At 38.6% G+C, this 22567-nt stretch overlaps 1 protein-coding gene across 3 annotated transcripts in view; it reads left to right on the top strand.

The window, feature by feature from the left end:
* The window catches only part of EPHA3 (EPH receptor A3), a 171788-nt gene that overhangs the window by 33667 nt on the left and 115554 nt on the right, over positions 1 to 22567 (top strand). For 2 of the 3 annotated variants that reach the window (XM_033053496.1, XM_033053497.1), the window contains exon 1: positions 18938 to 19604. In XM_033053496.1, the coding sequence (XP_032909387.1) occupies positions 18938 to 19604 (667 nt within the window). Of the gene's footprint in view, positions 1 to 18937; positions 19605 to 22567 lie in introns of those variants that run through there. The other variant, XM_033053498.1, reaches the window with a different exon arrangement.

Here is a 22567-nt window from a genome sequence, read left to right on the forward strand (position 1 = left end):
TTTAATAGGTAGGTTAAATGTGGGCATTGTATTAGGAAAAAAAAAAGTAATCTTGAACTAATTTAAAGTCCACAATTAGCAGGGATCACAGGTGGCAAGAAGAAGTTTTAATGATAGCCTGGCCCAGGCCTTGAGGTAAATGATGCATAATTATTCATAACTGCTATTTTTGGCTTGCTTGCATTTGTCCTAGACCTCTGCCTGAGGAAACAATTTGAAATAATTAGTGTGCTAGTGCACTGACAATGATGAATGAATCAAATGCATCTGGTGCCAAACATGGATCTTGATAAGAAGCAGATAACTTTGGCAACTGTGGACTTTTTGTTTTTAGATTTCTGAGACTGGGAACAGTTTGTTCTTGGTGGTTTTTTTTTCAGGCTGACATGTTCAACATAGAAAATTACCACTCAGTGGGCCATGATCAAAGTGCAGTGAGGAATTCCAGCATTGGGAACATGAAACAGGTCTGCAGGCTGTGTGTGCAGCTATTCAGGGCTGGGAAAATGAAGGGGGTATTAAGGTGGAACATTCTGAAAACTCAGGTCAGCAGAGCCAAAAGTTAATGTTGAACCAGCAAGATGCATGGCTTGTCTTACACAGGTTGCAGGCACATTCTATGTCAATATTCAGCAAAGCTAGAGCAGAAGCAGAAAGGTTGTGTTCAGATTCCTGCACTGCAGCTTAGTGAATGCTTCTGAAGTCCTCAGAGGTATTCTCTTTCTCTGGTTTGAATGCTCATTTCTATCTGTGTAATTCACTTTATATGGGTTTAGGTGCAGGTGGACATGAGGGTTTTTTGAAATTAGATATGTTTAATGAAGAGGGGAAAAGTTAATTTTAATTAATATGCCCTTATCTTCTGGACTCTACACATTTTTGTCTCGTTGGACTCGTGAAGAAATGTTTAGCAGTTTAGAATCCTAATACATTGATTAAAACAGGGCACAAGGTGGTGCTCAGATCAGTGACTCCACAGCTATGAGCAGCAGTCTCTCAATCCAGAGATTATTTGGCTTCTACTCACAACCTTGAAATTATAACATTGGGAGTAAAGTTCTCTGCAACAAATGTGGCTCTGAAGAAAGATTTTTCAGACTGAAATGCAAGGTATAAATTTGTGGGAGGGCTGACAGCCTGAGAGTTGATCTGTTTATTCACTTTTGCACGCACTTCAGGTAAAATTGTTACAAGGATCTAAATTTTTGAGCTTGTCTGCTGCTGCACATGTTGTGTTTTAAGGATTTCTTGGTGACATTTTTAGGCATTTTATGCATTTGATTGGACCTTAAACTCTGTGCAAACTTCAGTGGAATGCATATAATAAGTTTTCCAACTTCTAGCCAGTCTTTAACCTTCTGCCTCTATATGTAATTAATGTTTTTCTAGTGATTTTTCCAATGCCAATCCTAATATTGCACCAGAACCTTACACCTCTTTGGGCAGTGAGCTCTAATATGCTGGATGCCTTGGCAGAATGTGGATCTAGAGGAATTTTTATCCTATCCAAGCAAAATCTCTGTTCCTAAGAGAAGTTCTGCTGTGAGAACTAAGTTCGCATGATCCAATATTTTTTCTTGTAAACATCTCTCAGGTCTGTGTCCAAATTGCCTAAAATCACTGAAGTTTTTTGTTTGTTTGTTCTTTCATCTCAGTGGTCTCTGGATTTGCTGCTTGGTATTGATGTTGGTGGAGGCTGGGAAAAGAAAACATGGGGAATAACTGTATGCTCAGAACCTTTAGTCCAGAAAATTAAAAAAGAGTCAATGCAAGCATTTAATGCTGACTCACTGCCTATGCACCTTGCAGGTTGTTCACTCAGGCAAAATACTTAGCTAGCATGGGTTATTTTTATCTTAAATGCTAAAGATGCCAGAAGGGAAATGGGAAATGAATGAATGCCTGAGCAATTCAGAGTCACAGGCAGACTGCTCAGAGACTCTCTTGTTGTCTTCTTCATTCTGGATTCTGGATTCTGCCTTCTCCCACGACTGCTGAGCTCCTGCAGCTGACCCAGCTGTTCTCTCTGCACAACAGGTGTCCTAAGACACATCTAAGAGGATGCTGCATTCCACCCTGCAAAACCAAGGGGAATTTTATTACCTGTGCCCAAAATCTGGAATACAGTTTTCAAACTCTCTCCAGAATCAGAATCCAGACCAGATCTTGCCATTCATCAGGATTTCCCACTCTTCTTGAACTCGAAGATCCTGTACTTTTCAGTGAAGATTTTGCAGCTCTGGAATCAGCCTAACATTTGTTTTCCACAGTGTCACTTTTGACCTGTGGGTAAATCCAACCTCATGACTTGCCCCTGCTTCCCATTTCTCCTGGATGTTCCATGGGAGATGGGGCAAGGGCAGTATTTCCTGGTAGCTGAAGGTTAACACCTGATAGTACACTAATTTTAAAATTATGATGGTTATTGGAGCACTGGAGGAATGCCCCTTTTCCAAACTGAAAGGAGTAAAATAATTTAAAAAATAGTTGGTGAGCTCTTGTAAGTTATTCAAGCTTCACAGAATCACAAAGCCTGTTCCACGAGTGGCAGAAATAAGTGATTTTTATTTTCCCTAGATTGACATCCTAACTACAGATTGCCGATAAATGTCCTGTGGCTTCTTTCCTTCAAAGCAGTGCCATCAGTCTAGTGCCTGTTTATTCTGTTAAAATAGGGTTTGTTCTGTTAGCTTTGGGTTTGTAGCAGTTCAATTCTGCTGTTCTTTGTCTCAGCCCATGAGAAAAGAAACATTTAAGAGATTTTTGGTCATGGTTAAGTTCCTCTATGCATGTGTTCATAGCAGGCTCACTTGCCACCCAAAGAGGTGAGTCCTGGTGAATACTGGACTTACATAACTGAGGTTTTATTTTTGAGTATTCTTTCTTTTGTTTTTGGGGTTTTTTTTTTCCCTCATAGAAGCAGTGGTGCTGAAACGATTTGAGAGGTCTGAGCTCTTTGAGCTCTCTTTTTCTGGAGAAAAGAACTGAATCCTGAGTTCAGGGGAGAGAACTATTTCTCTTTTGCAGCCATTTAGGAAAAATGTAGAATTTTCCAAGTAATGAAATGGGAAGCTTACAAGAGTTAAAGAAGTAAATAATTTAACCTGGAAAGACTCTTCAATGGACCTAAAACTAACTGGTTTTTTAGGTGGTCATAGGAACAAAAGTAATTTACTCGTTACCTATACAATTACTCTTCACAAATCACTTTAATGTATTTGATGTGGGTTTTTTTTGTGATATGAACTAGACAAGGTGAATGATGTTTTCTGAGGGAAAGGAGTGAATGCTCTTATGCTGAGTAAGAAGAGCAAGAAAGTTTGTTTGGGGTTTTTTGTATGTTTTTTGAACAGTATTTCACGTGGGTTTTGTTTTACAATGGGAAAATACTTTGTGGTAGATTTTAATGTTATTTGGAGTTACTGTTCTATTGGGGGTTTGGGTTTTTTTTTTTTGAGTTTAGTCCTTTCCCATAAAAATAAATTGAAAATGATAATTTCTCTGAGGCAACAGGATTGAACAATGTGTTGTTTTTTCCCAGATGGATGCAGGGTGGAAATAAGAAGCTATTTTGAGGAGAAGAGCATGTTCTTTGAAGTGGATAAACTTATTTATTGTTAGCATCTGAAGCTGTCATAGTCAGTCTATGGACTGAGCATGATAATAGCTGCCTCAAAGGTTATCTCCTTGTGCATTCCAACATTTGCACAGAGGGTGGGGTGCGTGGGGAGGGTTAGGGAATACATTTTGGTTTGGCATTTTTGTTTTCTGGATTGGTTTTTGTTTTCTTGTTAGTTTTTTTTTTGGGGGGGGGGGGGTTGTTTTGGTTTTTTTTGGTGAGGTTTTTGTTGTTGTTGTTGTTTTAAAATGTTGTTTATATGGCCTTAAGCAGAAAAACCAGGTTGTTCATTGTGTCTGCCTCCTGTTCAGTGCTGTGCCAGGAGCTCCTTCTGGGGTTACCCATCCTCATCTGTTTTGAGTTTCCATGGCAAAGTTTCCTGCTGGGCAGGAGGGGACACTGCCAGAGCTATTCAGGTGCTGTTGACACTCAGGTGAACAAAATGGAATTATTTAATCTAAGTGCTAGTCCTCAAGCCTGGACAACAAAAATCACTCGTGTCCTTCCTAAAGCTTTATGAGCAGAACAGAGAGTGCTGCTTTGACACATTAATTAGCTGCCATGCTTTCTTTTTCTCCAAGTTAACCTTTCTTTGGTCACTTGATTGAAATTGCTGATAATTGCAGGGCTGTTAGGGGTCTGTTTGTGCAGAGTGGATTTAAAAAGGGGCTTTGCTGTCCAAGGGAGCAGGCAAATGGTTCCTGTCACCTGAGAGCTGCTGCACTGTGCTTGTCCCACACTCCTCCCCTTAAAAAAAAACAGCAAAAAACAGGCAGAAAAAAAGTAAAGATAAACCCAACAGAATACCACAAGAAGTTACCTGCAAGGAAACCGGTTCTTCCTCATTGGAAAATAAATGGGATAGTGAAAGTGGGCTCACACAAAATTAGCATAGGGAATATTTCTTTGCCTATTTCCTGCATTATGTCACAATGTGTTGTGCTCAGCAGTTCAGGAAGATCAATACATTTTAAATTTTTTTTCAGTGACTGCTGAATAATGTACTGTACTCCTGCAGGAAAAGAGTAAGTTTGTTTGAAACTTTATAGCTAAGCAAAACAAAAAAAAAATGGTGCAGGTTAACTTAAACTGGTATAGCTTACTGGATCTCAGGGTTTTTTATATAGTTGTTTAACATTGTGCCATATTTAATATTTTCCTTTCTGGGTGTGTGACAAAGAGCCTCACCAAATTTATTTTTTTTCCTAACAGGAAAAAAAGTTTCTTAGCCATTGAAAGCCAAAAATGCTTTCCACTAGATGTTCTTATGACACTTATTTTCAACTTTTCTCCACTACTTCAGTCAAAGGCTGGAATTTCTGTATAGTTTTGATTCTCCTTTTCTTAGCTGAGGTCTCTATTTTCAGAAAATAATGTCATTAAAGGATGACTCAGTCCATTTGTGTGCTCAGACATTTGTATTTGAGTGTTACAGAAAAGTCCACTTGAATTTTCTGGTTTGTAGTTATTTTAAACTAGGACATTACAGATACTGTTTAGTCTGATAAAACATGAACTTCTGTTTTGAGAAATGTTGTATTCTTTCTGCTGTGATAATTCACTGTGGAGAGGCATGGGGCCCTCTCTCTCTCATGTCTGTGTTATAAAATAGCATTTACCATTCAAACAAAACTTTTTATGGGCAGAGATGAGTCATTCTTACATATTCCTATTATGCCTTTCACAATGGAATTGGTCCTTTTCAGTACTACCACTTTTCAAGTAATAGAGGTAGCAGTAAAAATACTTTCCTGAACTTGTCTGCTACAAAAAAAGTGCCATTACCTCACTTTCAGGAACATTAAATTTCCTTTTTTAAATTTTTTTCTTTTTTTTTCTTCAAGTGACCTACTTTGTGGGGTAGATACTTCTGAGAGCTCTTCCTTTTCCCACAGCTAATCTGCCTTTACTGTGTAAATCTCAGTTTACTTGTCATTTAGTGCATCCTAAATAATTTTAATCCTAGCTTAATCTTCAATTTTAAGTTAGTGCTGTATTTTGTGATCACAAACCAGAAACACTTGCATGGATTTCAGGTTGTTTCTGTGACAGGTTTGTTTGATCCCCTCCGGGATCACACATGCGCAGTAACCCTGGAACTCCTGTCATGATTGAATTAACATTATTTAAATAAGTGGCTGCTGAGTACAGCCTGGAATAGCAGACAGAAGTTGTTGCTGCTGATGGAGGAGACAGAACCCTTGGGGTACAGGCTTCAGGAGCAGAAAATGTTTCTTGAGGAGTCACAGAAGGTGTCCGCAAAGTGCTTTTATGTAGGAGCAAAGGCCTTGCACAGGTATTCAGGGCACACTCTGCTCTCTCATGCTTGGCTGCCGTGGGACTTCTCTCATCATTATGTAAAGCAGCAGCTCTGTGACCTGTGTGCATACACAGATTTAACCTCAAGTCACCTGCAGGCTGGGACTGCCCCACTGTGTTTGTGCTGTGCTGGCTGCCCCTGCTGCTGAGATGGACAATTTCACCTGCACGGCCAAGTGCCTGGTGCTCTCCTGAGAGTGAGCCTGTAAATAATGCAGGAAAACAGCTCCTTGCTGCAGTGTATTGAGTGATCCCATTCCAGGAGGTGGAACAAAGAAATTTAATAATTCAAACAGAAAGCAGTTAGGTGGCTCTTTACCAGAGCAATCATTTTTTGTTGGGTGGTGGTGAGCTGAGGATGTGGCACAAGAATCCAGTTTTGCCCAGGACAGGTTCTGAGTGTGCTGTTCCTACCACACTTCAGCACTTTGCCCTTCCCTTGCTGAAGCTCTTGCAGCTCCTCTGAGCCCATTTCTCCCTGCCAAGGTCCTCCTGAGCAGCAGCACGACCCTCTGGCACATGGGCCTCTCATTCTCTCAGCCCCATCACCCAGACCATGGATGAAGAAGATGTTGGATGGGATTGGATTCTTTGAGTTCCTCCAGCCAACTTTGTGATCACAGCCTCATGAACCTGGCTATTCAGTTTCAGTTCACTCCCTGCCTACTCCGTGTTTTATTGGATTTTCTGTCAGAAAGTTGTGGGAGAAAGTGGTGAAACTGTGCTGGCTCTCCCTGATGGTTTCCTTGTCCTTTGTGTGCTTGGAAGTGATTCCCAGGATTACTTTTTCAATTAGCTTTTGCAGGGATGGAGGCTGCCCAGACTGTGGTTCCTCAGGATTCCCCTATTCCTCATCCCTCTTCTCCTGTCCCAGCCTAGAAACTGGCATTAACACTTCATGATTATTGATCATAGCAACCACTTCTCTGTCTCTATTTAAGGCTGTTTGTGTTTGTTTCCTTTGCTCTATTTTTGGTGTGTTTTTGCCAGGTTGACATGCAGATGGATTTTTTCTCATGTCAGCTCCCAGTATGGGCACTTTGGAGCAGAGGAGAAGGTGGGAGTAGCAGAGAGCAGAATCAGCAATTAAGCTGTGTAGGACCATCCCTTACTGTGCAAGTTCACTTTTCCAAGTGATGCTTAGGGGTCAGATGCACATTTCTGTACTCTTCACAAAAAAAAGACATCAGAGAGAGAGAGAGAGCATTTGAGCCAGGTATTTTACTTGTGCTGATTTAATTTGCCTTTCCCAGACAGTGGATGTTTCTTAAGGGTGGTGAATTGTAATTTATGCTTTGGAACATGGTATTAGACCATCTTGAGAAATCTAAGCAATCTGAATAAGGCAAGTTGTCACTCTTATTTGAACTGTCATGCTCTGCCTGTGGAGGTATCCAGTTTGCTGTAGTCAGCCTGCAGCTTGGCTCCAACAACATGATTATATTGCCTCTGTATTCTGTCACCTTCACAGCCTTCTGATTTAATTAGGAGTTACCTTCCTAGCTTTTGGAAAGCTGCATGAATTTGCCTCTCTCTCTGGCCTCTGTTATATTGACTTGCTGATCCAGTCCTTGATCTTTCTGGTTCTTCCCCAAATTTCCAAGTGTCTGGGAATAGTTCTGGTCTACACCTTTATGTTTACAGTGCCTGCTTTTTCCATTCTTTCTTTGTATCTAAGTCTCTCACTTGATTCAATTTCTTTCTTTCCTTGATTCAGTTGTCCATAATAGTTTCTGAATCATAACCACTTTTGTATTGGGTTTTGGATACATTTTTATTCTTTTTTCTGATTGCAGCAGCAGTTTTCTTCAGTTCTTGCTTGTCACTCACTATGCTCTTACTGCCTGGTCTTGGAAGTCTCGCATCACTTTGTCCCCACTTTTCCTCTCCCTCTGATGTTTCTGATAATTTAAGATTTTTTTCCCCTGCTTTATATTTCCCTAAAAACTGTATTTTTATTTTCTTGCCACATGGAAAAATATCCTTGCTTTTTAAGACAGAGGAATACAAACAATTTATCATTTTTATAGAGGTCAAAAATGCTTTTTTAAAGACAGGAATTGCAATACAAAATAAGTACATGTGGTATATAGAGTATGGCCTTTATAATAAAATACATTACTATTTTAAAAAAAGAGTTCTTATATTTTTAACTTCTTGGATTCTCTGCTCACATAATTATATTTAGCAGAAGTTCTAAGTCTAAGCAATTTCTTCTAAAACTGTGGTTTCAGTAGGCATATAGATAGTATTTTATTATTTTCTTTCCAAAATCTCTGTATATAGTGAATGAAATGTTAAATGTGTTTAAATTGTATCTAAGCATGTGAAACATGATTTTTCAAGTTTTTCACTGACTTTTTGTATTCAGTTTAAGTAAATAATTTCTGTCTTATCAATAATGGCAACAAAATGATTTTTCTGTTGGAAGGGTTCTTATTTATGGAGTGAAATAGGTGCAGTGTAATAACAGCAGACACAATTTCTCATTTAGTAGGAAATAATATTGCATCTAAAATTAGCAGACTGGAATATTCCAGAATGTTTAATGCATAAATTATAAAACTCCTGGGCATAAAGTGTGTATTTTACATCACCTGCATAAAATACTCCCGTGAGTTCAAACATATGTCATGGGGGTTTTAGGGTTTTGTTTCTTTGTGTTTGGTTTTTTGTTTTTCCTGACAATTGAAATGGATAAAGAAATTTGCATTTTTGGTATGGTTGGGGCACAAATTGCTGTTTTCATGACAAAAATGTTATTCTTTACACTTGGAATTTTGGTATATGGAATCTGAGGCTTGGTGTTGTCAAAGATAATGTTTATTTCATGGTTTATTTGTTTCCCTGACTCCTTTGCTTTTGGATGCAGCACCACTGAGGTTCATCAGCAATAATTTCATTATCACTTCAAAACTAGAACTTTTCTAGTTATGGTTATCAGCTTCCTATGTGCTCCATCTCTTTTTCTGCTGCTGTAAGTGGCACATGGGCTCAGTTCAAGCTGGAGTTCTCATTTCCCAAAACATTCCCAGTTGGGATGCTGGCTCTGGGACATGTGAATATGAAACAACTCTGAAATGCACTTCTGGACTTCATTGCCTATCAGTAAATCTGTGTTACTGGCTGTATTTCATGGGTTATAAATCAGCAGTGGTACTCGATTTTTCCTGTTTCCTGTGGCTTGAAGCACATTCCAAGTGTTTTCATGTCCTGGGTTTCTCACTAGGTCCTGTCCATCTTCCAGGGGAGAATTCTGGTTTCGGGAATGGAAAGGATTCCTGACAGCTCAGTTTCTTTGAATTTCACTCTGACAACGTGTCCAGGTGGACCCTGGGAAGCAAGGGACTGAAGCTGAAGATCTGAAAGAGTGTTGCATACACAGGGTAGCTTTTCTAACCAAATATATTAAGATGTAATTTTTATCTCTGGTTTATGGGACTTCAAAGACTCTGCTCACCCAGAAAGTCTGTGATGGCTTTATCTCAGAGTCTTGAAACTGAGTCTTTATCAGAAACATAAATAATTTGACACAGTCCCTGACCTTGGGGCAGCAAGAGACCAGAGATGGGGTGAAGGCTGGTTTGTCTGTCGTCCTTTGGGTTGTGATTCACCCATTCCTGTGGAGGTCATTGTCAGGACATCCTGGAAGACCCTGTGGTTACTTCTGCAAGGCTACCTGGATGGCAAATACAGGGGCTCTTTGTATTCTGGTGCTGTGTAAACTTTCACCTCTGGAGCCACAATCCAGCAAAATAAATAAAACACTGAAATCCTTGTCTGATTTTTTTTTTTTCCTCTCTGCAGTCCCAAATGCAGAGAACTGAGTCAAACACACATTTATTGATGCACATTGCCAGCAGGCTTCCATTTATATTTGGTGTGTTTTGTGTTAAAAAATAACAAACCTCTCTCCTGTGCAGTTGTTTTCATTTTGAGCTTTTCACATGCATGTAATCAGTGTCTTACTGAGAGCAGTGCAAGCATAACTTTCTTTTTTAACCACAGGACCTAGAAGTGAGTCAATTTTGAGTGCTTGAATACAAAACTTGCAGTGCAGTCCAACATTATGACAAAGAAATGAAGCTTGAGTAAATAAAAGTAAGATATGGAAGTATTTTTGGCATTACAGCTAATGAACAGTCTTTAGAGTAATTCTCTGCACTTTGTTTAATCTCTGCAGTAAGGTATTGATACCACTGATAATGAGTTTAGTGGATTTCTGGAAGCACTTTGTGCTCCACTGTGCCATAGTAAACTAGAAAATGAAATTGAAGTCTCATATCTACATGCAAGGCCTAATGGAGCAATTGGGTGAGTAGGATTATAGGTCAGGAGTTTCTGTTCCTGTTGATGTCTCTCAACTCCCACAGAAAAGTTCACAAATATACCTATTTAATGAGATTTGAATTTGGGGTTCTTTGTGAGCCTTCTCTAAAATATGACACCACCTTTTAGTATTGGTTGTATCCTATTCCAAGAGACATTTGGCTCTTCCTTGGGCTTTCAGTGACCTGTCACCAGATTTTTTTTTTTCCCAAATATTTGTGTGTTTATCAGTTGTTTTATCTAATGAGCTTCTGTTTATCCAAGACTGGAATTGAATGAACCCAAAAACTGTACATGTATGATTAACTTTTTTGGTTTTTTTATGGTTGATTGATTTTGGAGTTTTTTTATTTGTTTGTTTCTATAGGTAAAATGACATATTTTTGTAGCATACTATTTTAGCTCCCAGTGTGTACAATTTATCAAACAACAAACAGAATTTTTAGAAAACTATATATCTCCAATTTACTGCTACACTGTAGAACAACATAGAAAATCAGCTAGTGCCATTGCTCCTCAAGAATCTTTGGTTAAAATCCTGGTTGAGTTACTTCTGTTTATTTATCTCATATTAAATTAGGCATGAGTTCCTCTTTGATCCCCAGCCTGACACAGGAAAAGTAATTGTTTAATAATGTTTCAGAGCCTTGAGAAATCAAGAGTGTCTCAGTCAGAGGTTGAGAAGATATCTGGACTATCTCCAGAATTCCCAGTCTAATTACTTTCTTCTTGCTCAACTGAAACAAATTTATCTTTAGAAAATATGAAATGTCAATGAAATATGAGTTCCTGTATTAAACTTATTTTTCAATTAGAATAACTGGAAATATGTGCACAGAACTAACTTTTCCTAATTGTACAGTGAGGAAATTAATTTTCGTAGAGTTACAGGAAAAATATAATAATTACCATTTCTCTTTTGACTCAGCAGTTGACAAAAGAATAATCACCTTTCTGGAGGTATTTTTAACTTAGCCTTTTAAGCCTAATGATTCTTTGATTTTAGCATGTGTTTAATTTTCAAGACCCCATATGATAGCTATATTTAAAAAGTAGTACGTGTGCTATTTTAATTCATTGCCTTTTTTTGCAGTACTTCCTAAGCAAGGGATTGGAGGAAACAATATGAATATTATGCTTTTCAGGTATATTCATAACTATTTTTGGCTTGTCCTCATGAAAGGGGGGGTGTGGTGGCTGAGACAGGATTTCAGATGCTGTTGTCTTTAAGGTGTGTTGCCTTCTGTAGGAATAAAAAGACAACCTCAGGAAGAAAAATGTGTTTTGTTGACAACTTAGAAGAATATCAGTGTAATTTAAATACTCTACTGAAGAATGCAGTTTTCAATGAAAGCACAAACTGATGAATGAAAAGGAGACCTCTTCAAATTGTTATTAAGAAATTATTCTAAAGATGGAAACACGGAGATGTGTGAGTGTGTAACTGCCTAGCTAAAGGATATAAAAAGAGAACATTACCATATGAACAAAGGTAAAACCAAAACCACCCAAATACCTTTAAATTATGGTAATTGCTCTGAGCAGCCTTTTAGGGGATTGGTTGTGGGCTCCAGCTGTCGTGGAAGTTGAGTTTTCAAATTGAATTGTTGCCTCACGTGAAGTTATGAAGCATTAGCTGTGTGTCACTCACCCAAATTAAAGGTTTCCATCTCTAGATTATCTCCCCATCTGGGTTGCGCCAGGGAGTTGGAGATTTTAATGGAGTCAAGGTCTTTCAGAAGGGGCAGAGTCACAGCTCTTGCCTGTATGTGCAGGGTTACATCCAGTGCTGAGCTCTTATAGGTTTTATTGTGTTGGAGGCCAGAGAACCTGGAGTTGTTGCTCAGAATCCGTAAAATGCCCAGCTCCTTGCAACTGGTGATGCTCTGGAGCTGGAGGGAGACTGCTCCCTTCAGCAGGACCTGCTGCAGTGTCACTTTGGTAATGCTGTGGCTGCTGCAAAGCTGGAAACAGGGACACAAACTTCACAGCTCTTACATTTCCATCATCAGCTGCACTGTGCTCACCTCCTGCTCCTGAGGGGTAAAATTGGGAATAAGTCTCACCTCTGGACTGGCTGGTGTGGTATGACTGTATTCTGGATCCAATTTTGCTGTTTTTTCTCTTTCTACCTTCCCAATTTATCTTTATTCATGGTTTGTGCAAGGCACTGGTTGAAGGACAGGTTGCTCCAGGAGCAGCTGGAGTAAGGATGTCTGGTTTGCTTTTTATTTTTTTCTGTTCAGCTTTGCACTTAGAAAACAAGCAAATGTTGTTTGGATTAAAGAAAAAAAGAAGTCTGCTATGTAAAATTTGCTCAGACCTCTGTATCCCTCTTTGGTTTAATCATCTAAGAACAAATGAGATTTTCTGTTGGGGAAGTAGTTTTATATGTATTTGTGTTCCTTGCCCTTGTGCAGTAGTACTGCCAATTATATTTATTAGCCCTAAATATTAAACAGCTGGAAGGATTCCATTGTATATAAATAAGACATTTGAGACCTGGAAGGATGCCATTTCTAATACAGCCAGCTGGTGCTTTTTACAGTTACATTCAGCACAACACTACTGAATTTCACTGTACATTGAGTGTTGTGTTAATGACAATAGGGGAACGTGGGGTGGTTTGGGATTTCTCTAGGAAATGCCATTGTGTAAAAAGACATTGTTCTGAAAGACTGGCTAGCAGGGAAATGCTATATTATGCACCTGTTTTTTGCATTTTAATGTAAATACTTTTTTTGTTTATGTGTTTTGCTGGCAAATACAAAACAACAAACTGCAGGGGCTTTTCAAATGTGAATTTTTAAGTGTTCTTGTGCCACAGATGTTTTTCACTTTCTCTGTTGTGGTGCTGTTTTCTCATTTAAGTAATGGCTTCATTTTTTAAAAATCCTGCTTGCTGATGCTTCTGAAAGCATTTGCTATTCTTAGTTGTTTTGGGGGGTTTTTTTGGGTTTTTTTTTTTTTTTTTTAGTTGTTGTGGGGGTTTTTTGGGTTTTTTTGGTTTGTTTTTGTTTTATGAAGGCATCATTGTTATGGAACAAGAAGTAACAAAAATAGTAAGAAAAATTTTACCCCACTATTAATTTGTTCCTAAACTATTTGTTAGAAAACTGAGGCATTATTGTGGGTAAGGGATTTCTTCCTGTTTAAGTAGCCAGCAAACAGTTTGGAGAAGTGGATTCTTCCCACTTTAGATGGACTGTGTCCTGAGTATTTCTGTGTAAAGGTTTCCTATCACTGCCTGTATTTCCAGTTTTAGGTGCTAGGTAGTGCTTTAGGTGAAGCAGAGGATAGTGCTGGACAACCTAATACTTTTTATTTATGTTATTTTAAAATACTTACAGGAGCTGATTGTTATGAGCTAAGTGTAATGCCTGATATTGTGTGAAATAGCTTCTGATTATAATTACTTGAAGACACTTTTTTTTTCCACCAGATTGCCACATCCACAGCCTTGTGTAAGATCCATCTTGGCTAAATTTCCATCTCAGAAACAGCTACTTTTAGAGGCTGAATCTTACCTAGTTAATTCAATGCTTGTAGAGAAAGGTGCTTTTATAAAAGTTATTGTCCCTTAAAGATTTCAGCTTTTGTGTTGAGAACTTCCCAGAAAATCTGCTTAACCTGTGAGATAAATAAGATTGAAACTTCTTCTCCAGGAGATATACAGCCTAGGGAAAATAAAATGAAGCTGCAAATGCTGTGCTTGTCCAAGCTCTGAAGGGGTGTTTGAATGCTGGATTCAGATGTTTGTTAGGAACTCAGATGTTTTCCTCCTTGTGCTGACCTTTTTACCTCTCTGTGATTAAGAGGCTTTTGCTTGCTGAAGGGTGAGAATCAGCTGTCCTTGCAAATTTGATGATCAAGTGCTCATCTGTCTGTCAATTAGAGATGGGGGGAAAAAAAGATGGCTTTCCTTGTCTTTCTGCAATTTGGTTTAATTATTAGTGTAGTATTCCCATGATAAGGTATGCACTCTTGCTTTCTCAATATTGTTTGTGTGTGCTTAGCTTCTGTAAGACATTTATTATATTTATTTTATGTCATGTCACAGTTCTTAAAAACTCAGTAGAATAACTGCATGGAACATAGATAAGACTGGTTTGGATAATTTGGGATAAATTTGGGACCAGTTGTATTGTAAAACGCTAGTCCTTAGTTTTTCTTGGGAAAATTTAATATCTGGATGCTCTTAATGAGTTTTCTCATCTCATCTGAGCACTCAACAGACAAGATATTAATATTTTGTCTTGGTTGTAATTCTGGAACTGTTTTGGTTAGCTGTGAAGAGAGCCAAGTTTTTAGGCTGAAGCTATGAGTGTACCAAAGTCTGTGTCTTACGAAGGTTTATGTGATGGAAATGATAATTTGACTATGTATATAACTTAATCAGAAAACTCTTGCAATGAGATTTATTGTTTCATTTACAACTTAGGAAAAAACTAAAAAACTGTGACTACAGCCAGTGGCATGAGGTAATTGACTTTTGAATGTCAAATATAGAAAAAAACATTCCATGGTACTTTTAAAGTTTCTTAAAATCCCAAATCAGATCATTTTCTGTCCTCTGATCTCAGCTGGTTTTTATTTATGGGCCCTGAATCAGCATCTTTGGTGATGTTATGAGGAAAGTTTTCATAGTGATGAGCTGCCCTGGAATGCATTCTCCTATAATACAGTCATTACAGGGTTTTTGTTAATGGCCATCTTTCAGAGCTCTTGTATCCTGCTACCATTTTGTTAAGCTTTTAAACAGTATGTGGGGAGGTTATATATATATTTTTTTTTAATTTAGACTTGAATTATTTTAATTCTCATCTGAAGTTGGAGTTTATACTTTGGAGTTTAAGAATTTTATAGCAGTGTGATGCTGACAGAAAAAATGGGGCTTTTTTTGCAATTACACAATTGCATATATGTTGTATTGTAAATCTCAAAATATCCCTCAGTTTCTTATTGTAATTCAGATTTTTTTTAATTATGATGGATAAAAAGACACAAAAAATGATGTCACAGGCAGGATGAAAGAATTGAGATCACTCATGTCCTAGATTCCCACATTGAGAGGCAGCTTTTCACTGAGACTGCCCATGACACCCTAGAAACGTCCTACATTCACTTCTGTATGTTTCCTTTTGTAAAGAAATTGCAAGAAATAAGCCAAAGCCATAAGTCCAGCACAGTGCCAGATCTTGGAGAAGAAAATTCTTTTTGGCCAACTTTATCACTCAGAGACATGAGTTAGACCCTCTCACTGGGGATCTGGAGATTTTTCTACACCACTGAAAGCAATCTCTCGTTTCTTGTCAGTACCATATCCAAAGAAGATTTTAAAAAGTGAAAAGCAAACAAAAGAATGTTTTCCAAAAGCCAAATTACACGCTGGGAAGGGAGTGGTGCTGTGGCACTTCTGGACATGCTTCAGAAGTATTGAAAGTGCCTGAAGGCACCAGGGGAATATGACATAAATACTGTGTAATAATATGAATTCAGAAATTGTGCCTCACATCATTCTGTCATGAGCCCCTGACACTTTTTTATAAACATCTTCCTAAAAAATTCTGACTTTATCATTCCTATTGGACTTGGAGGAGGATAGTCCTGTCGTTCCATCATTCCAGAATTTAAAACTTGCTTATTAATTTCCTCTCTAACAATAGCCAAGACTGATAAATATCCGTTAGTTTTGTACAGTACTGGAAGAAAGAAATTCCAGCAGGAGACACCTCTGCAGTGTAATGCTGTGTGGGCCAGAGCTAATCAAGATTTAGTTTTTATTTATCACTGCCTTGATCTCATTTGATTGATAATAAATTTGGTCAATGTCCCCAGGTTGGGTCTGTTTTTTCTGTGGCAGTAACAGGTGAGTGCTCTCTCCCTCTCCTTATCTCAACCCACAAGTCTTTTGTTGTATTTTCTCTCCCCTGTCCATCTGTTTTATTATTTTCCCTGCTTAATTCCATCCCTGGAATAAGAATTTTCCTTTTTTTTTTCCTTTTTTTTTTTTTTTAAGAAATTTTGTAACGATTGTAACTTCACAGAGCAAGTTGAACACATGAATTGCAAGTACCAAAATAAAAATTAAAACAAGTGCTAATACAGGGATCTGAGAAACCTTACTTCATAGAAAAAGCTCAATGTTCTTGATTATCTGTTTACCATTAAGATCCCTTTGAAATGGCAATATAAAATCTTACTGGGAAGAGTTGCAATGTATGAGCAATGCAAATATACTGCTTGCTTTTTACTTTGATCATAATAATTATTGAATTCCCAAATGTACTTGAATGTGGTACATGTTGTGATTTGAATGCTCTTCCTGTAGTTTTGGTGACTTACTTAATCTTTTTCTGATGAAATAGCTGCAATCTCCACAGTTTTATAACTGTTAGTAATTTAGTTAAATTAGCACCAAGTGTGAGAGTGGCATTTCCCTTCAGCAATACTTCAGCATTAAATGATAGATTTAAAATTTTGTTCTTCATGTAAGTGGTCTAACACAGACTTCCAGGCAATTTTATCTTCATTGAAAATTACTGAAATTTTAATTGCATGAAATTATTAATTGAATATTATTATCTTCTGGATGAAGAACATGGTATTGATGCTGCCTTTGTTATGCAAGTCCTATATGCATGTTCAAAAGTCTGTGTAAGCATGTTGGATAAGAAACTTATGGCAAAAAAGAAATTGCCATGAGACTTGTTCAGAAAATGAGCATCTTGCTGTGGAGATGTTTTAAAGTCTGCCAGTTCCTGGTTTTGTCTCTATCTCTCACTGGACATTTTAAATAGAACTGATTAGAAATGATATGGAAATGATGATCACTAGATGACTTGTGAATCAGAACTGCTTAAAATGTCTGTAAAATTTAGTTTCATTATATAATCCTGTCCAGTTTCATCCAGTTGTTGTTACTTAGTATTTATTTGTCCAGGTAAGAGCTGCAGATAAATCATCCAGCTTCACTGGAGGCAATTATGGCTCTTTGAGGCAGGGTTGGCTCAGGGCCTGTGCTTGTGCAAGGACATCTGCCAGAGTCCTTCACTCATTTTTGGGAAGCTGGCAGGGCTGGGAGCCAGGGCAGGCAGCAGCTCATCCTCGTGTGGCTGGTGCCAAACTCTCAAGTGGCCATGAGCTCCAGGGTGGCAATTTTGACTCAAAAAGTCCCTGCACTGGTGGCTCTTTTTGGAAATAGATTCTGTTATGGCGTGCTGCAGCTTATCAGCTGCTGTAGACGCATCCAAGATTGTGTTTTAAACTCTGTTGAATGAGTCAGGAAGAGATAAAACTTGTGTATAGTCAGGTCTGTAAAGTGAACTGCAGTAAACTTGGTTTCAATTAAAGCAAAGAGTATTTACACTGCTTTTATCTGCTGGTTTAATAACGTGGTTTAAAATCACATCTTCGGTGGTGTGTGGACAATTTCATTGTGCAGACCCACTCTTAGATCAAAACTTCTTTAAATTAGTGGGTTGGGACTGAGAAGCCTCAGATGCTGCTCTGATAAGTCCATGTTTTTTTCCTTTCTTTGTTTATGTGTGTGATATACATGTATTGTAAACACAAGAAACTGTAAGCACTTCTGCACCACGACTTTTGTCTTTATAGTGGGAATAGTTCTTTCCTCTCCTACTGTCTGCAGTACACTAAAATCCTGTAACAAAAGATGCTTAGGCAGAACAAGTAATTACTAGACTGAGATCTTAAACAGGAAATTGATATTACTTGATTTTTGAGGGAAGATATTTTTCTGGTAGAAATTCTTCTATTGTCTTCCTTCCTCAGGAGTGTCAGTGACTTCTGACAACATACTTGATTCTCCAGTTTTTGTTGTGGGGTTTTTAAAAAATTTTTTCTCCTGTGGTTGGTAAATATTCCCCTTTGGTAAGTGTGACTTTGGAAACCAGGTAGGACTGGTATGTGAGTAATTCACAAGCAGGAAGCCCCTTCCTTCATGTTTTGGGTCAAGAGAGTTTGTCAGCTGATGGCTGCTGTAAAAGCAAATAATTACCCTGTGCTCTTCAAAACCATTGCAGTGTCACAGCCTCTGTAGTCCACAGAAGAATCAACTAATCAGAATATGGTAAATTGGTAGTGATCTTAGTCCAGTTCAACCCAGTTTCCAGAGTTATTGTTTGTCAGAGTACATATGTCCCAAGGAAAATCAATTGTCATGCTTCGAATAAATGTAAAACTGTAACATTTTATTGTGACTGTATGGAATTTCAGTTAGAGCTGTTGGCTTTTGTTGAATCTTAGAAATAAAACTGTTTCTAACAGGGCAAATGTGTGCTCTCCTTGAGGATCTCTTCCATTTGAGGTGAGTGTAGTTGTTGTAAAGACATGGCATTTTGGCTTATTTTTTAGGAAATCACAAAGTTTTTTAGTAGTGCAAAACAGCTCTAGCATCTCTTTTGTCCCCCTTGAAGTAACTTGGTAAAAACTGACCTATTAATGGTGAATTCTGTGTTCATTTAAGATGTTTCTGGTTTTTAATAAGAAAAAGGTATGAGGAGGTTCAACCAGACCTTATTGTTTGTTTTACAGTGATGTCCAAGCAAAGTTATTTTTGCGTTTTCGCACTTTTTGGCCTAAAAGTTATTTTTTTTGGTATAGTAATTAATCTTAAAACATTTCCTTTTCTTCTTTTTTTCCTTTTGAATGCAGTGGGAAGAGATTAGTGGTGTTGACGAGCACTACACCCCGATCAGAACTTACCAAGTGTGCAATGTCATGGATCACAGCCAGAACAACTGGCTGCGGACAAACTGGATCCCGCGCAACTCGGCTCAGAAGATCTACGTGGAGCTCAAGTTCACCCTGAGGGACTGCAACAGCATCCCCCTGGTGCTGGGCACCTGCAAAGAGACCTTCAACCTGTACTACATGGAGTCTGATGACGACCACTCGGTCAAGTTCAAGGAGAGCCAGTTCCTGAAGATCGACACCATCGCGGCTGACGAGAGCTTCACCCAGATGGACCTGGGTGACAGGATCCTCAAACTGAACACGGAGATCCGTGAGGTGGGGCCCATCAGCAGGAAGGGCTTCTACCTGGCCTTCCAGGACGTGGGCGCGTGCGTCGCCCTGGTGTCGGTGCGCGTGTACTTCAAGAAGTGCCCGTTCACCGTCAAGAACCTGGCCATGTTCCCCGACACGGTGCCCATGGACTCCCAGTCGCTGGTGGAGGTGCGGGGCTCCTGCGTCAACCACTCCAAGGAGGAGGAGCCCCCCAAGATGTACTGCAGCACCGAGGGGGAGTGGCTGGTGCCCATCGGGAAGTGCTTGTGCAACGCTGGCTACGAAGAGAGAGGCTTTGCTTGCCAAGGTAACGATGGCCCGCGTGCCCGGAGCTCTGCTCCCCGCTGGGGCTTCCCCGGCTTTCCCTGCTCCCTCTGCTGGGTCCTGCTGGTTTTCTTCAGCTTCTGGAGAGAAATCAGCCAGGTGGTAAAACTGCCGTGGGAACAGGGTTTGTTTAACTGTGTGAATAGCGCCATTTGCTAAAAATACTCGGTAAGAGTCAACTGATTCTTAGTAACACCAAATTTTTTAGTTGTCATGTAGCAAGTCTAGCCTCTCTTACCACTCTTGGATCTTCTTCCACTTTACAATGGTTTTCTTAAATGTCTGTGTCAAAAAGTGATTTTTTTTGTGTGTGTCTTTTTGTCTTTTAAACTTTGTGTCTTGATACATGACTTTTGACACTGAGCTGTGTTGATTAATTGGATCTGGTTGGTAAAAAACATGTGGTATTGCTCCTGTAGCATAATTACTAAATGCAGATATGTTTGGAAGATTAATAGTTGAAGTTTATTCATGAATACTCATGTATTTTAACTCAGTTTTCTCCAAACTCTTGATTTCTGCAAACGGTGGTTATGTGAATGCTCCCAAGAACAAGAGTACACTGGGGATTTGGATTTTTTACAGAAATGGTCTTTTAAACCTTAGAGAAATGCATGTTGTATTTACTAATTTTAATATCAACCAAGATGATAGCAGCTAACGTTTTACGGCTTTTTATAAAATTACATTTCGAAGTTTTGTGCTGATTCAATCTTTTCACAGAATGCCTTGAAGGGTGCTGGCTGTGACAAAGGGTCTTCCATTAAATATACAAGTAAAAATTAAACAGTAATGTCTGGAAATCCCATGGTTGGAAGCAGAATAGCTGAAATGTTTTCTGTGGGGAGTGTGCATGTGTAGAACAGAAATTTAAAGTATTCTGAACCTGGTTGGGACAGTGCCTACTCATTTTTAATCAGTCCTAGAACAATACTTACTTCAAAAAATAAAGTTACTGGGAGCCCAACAAACCATAGCCATGACTTTTTCTCAGAAAATGACAGGGAAACATCTGGGGAAAGGGGTAAGACTGTTCTTGCTTGGATTTTTAAGGAGATCTAATATAATTTCTAGCCCTTCAATAAATTGAGCCAGGTCTGAGGGTGCTTTTCTGGGGTTAGATACTGTTATTTATATAAAAACAAAGTAAACTCTTCTGTTAAGAGCTGAATTCGGGGGGAGGATATGTTATTGTTCAGAAATGCTTTATCCAGGGCCTCCTATAGCTTCACTTAGAAATGCTAAAACACGAGTGAATCTTTTATGCACTGTGTGTGTTCTTGCTTGCTGCAGAGCCTGTGTTGCTGTAAATGGCTGAAAGCTGTTGGTTTAGAGTTTCATTTACACGTGAGCACAGAGACACAGGCGCTCCAGAAAGCAACAGAAAACAACCGAGCAAAAGTAAAGCTAAATAAATTAAACCAAACTTCTATTAAAAGCAAGTTCTCAAACACTTGGGGCAGGCAAGGCAGCTCCTGCTGAGTTCTGCATAGAAAATCAGACCACAGAATGAATGTATTTCTCTGGTTTGGTTTTTTCTCACTGTTGATCAAGGGGGTTATATATGATGAAGCTGTTAACAATAGCAACAGGTCCTTCTGCTTTATTCTGATTTAACATAGAAGGTTCTGCTAGCTTTTATTGGAAGTCATATTGATCAGATTCTTTCAGTGTGTTGTGATTGAAGTGGCTCTTTGAAAGCAAAACCTCACGTTTGTCAGCGTTTGTGGCACAGAAATAGTTGGAAAACTCACAAAACCAGTTCAGCTTTGACCTCAAGGCTGCTCCTGCATATTTCCTTTTCTTTTTATTCTCTCCTTCTCTTACTCCATCTTTTTGGATGTTTAAGGATTTTTTGTTTGTTTGGGTTCATTTTTGTTTTGTCTTCGAAAGGGCAGTAAAATCAGGACTGTGGTAATGTAACACAAAATGATACAAACATGGGCTGGAATGAAGGCATAACTTAGGAAAAACAAGTTTCAGTTGAAGTCTGAAGAAATAATTAGTAGCAGAGGTTATTGTCTTCCCAGTAGTTGAAAACATTTAGGAGCTTGGTGTTCATCGCTACTTGATCTTGTGCTCAGACTTTCTGATTTTGTTTGTTTCCATAATGCTGTTTTCATAAACAGTGTCATTTTGCATTAACAGGAGATTATCACTGAGGATTAAAATGAAGGACCTCAATGCTATAAGATCAGCCTATTTAAATTTCATTCAGAACAGTTCTTCTTTGTACTTGGAAAATTAGGCATAGTCATGGCCTCCCAAATAATACAAATTTCACCAATTTCCTTGATTGCTTTCTTTTTTCTGCATAACCAGGATAAGTTGACATAAACTCAGACCATTTTTTGTTATTGGTGCATGCTGCTTTTATAAAACATTTGTATGTAAGCTGTGAAAAGCCAGCTCAGCTGGGGGGTTCTTGCTGGGTGGAATACTGTTCTCTTCTGGATCCTGTTGACTGATTTTTACATGTACAGCAGCAGCATCCCTACCTGTCAGTCAGCAAAAGAATTTCACTGTGACCATCCTTGTCCTCTGTATTGGGAGTGTGTGGAGAAATGATTTCTTAAAAGTGAATTTTTGTCTTCAAATTCTGGTATTAGTAAACATCTTAGGTTAACAGCTTAAGATTTAATACCTCCTCTAGCAAAGACTTGTGCACCTGCTTATTGTTTTGGAGGGATTAGGCTTGTCTGAAGTAAAGTAAGATGTGTTGGGGAGCCACTCTTTCCATACCCTCTTAATTAATGCATATGTTAGTTAATTAAAATGGTGTATGTCATCAACTGTAGGCTTTTTGTTATTACAACTTTTTAGCATCACAGTGATCTTGTTATTTTAATATTTCATGATTGAACAGGACTTCTTCCTTGCAACATCTTTAATAAACTATATTTTCCTACCACTCTCACCAAACTACATCTTTATGGCATCTTCTCT

Source organism: Catharus ustulatus, chromosome 2 (genome assembly GCF_009819885.2).
Source record: "Catharus ustulatus isolate bCatUst1 chromosome 2, bCatUst1.pri.v2, whole genome shotgun sequence".
Classification (NCBI taxonomy): domain Eukaryota; kingdom Metazoa; phylum Chordata; class Aves; order Passeriformes; family Turdidae; genus Catharus; species Catharus ustulatus.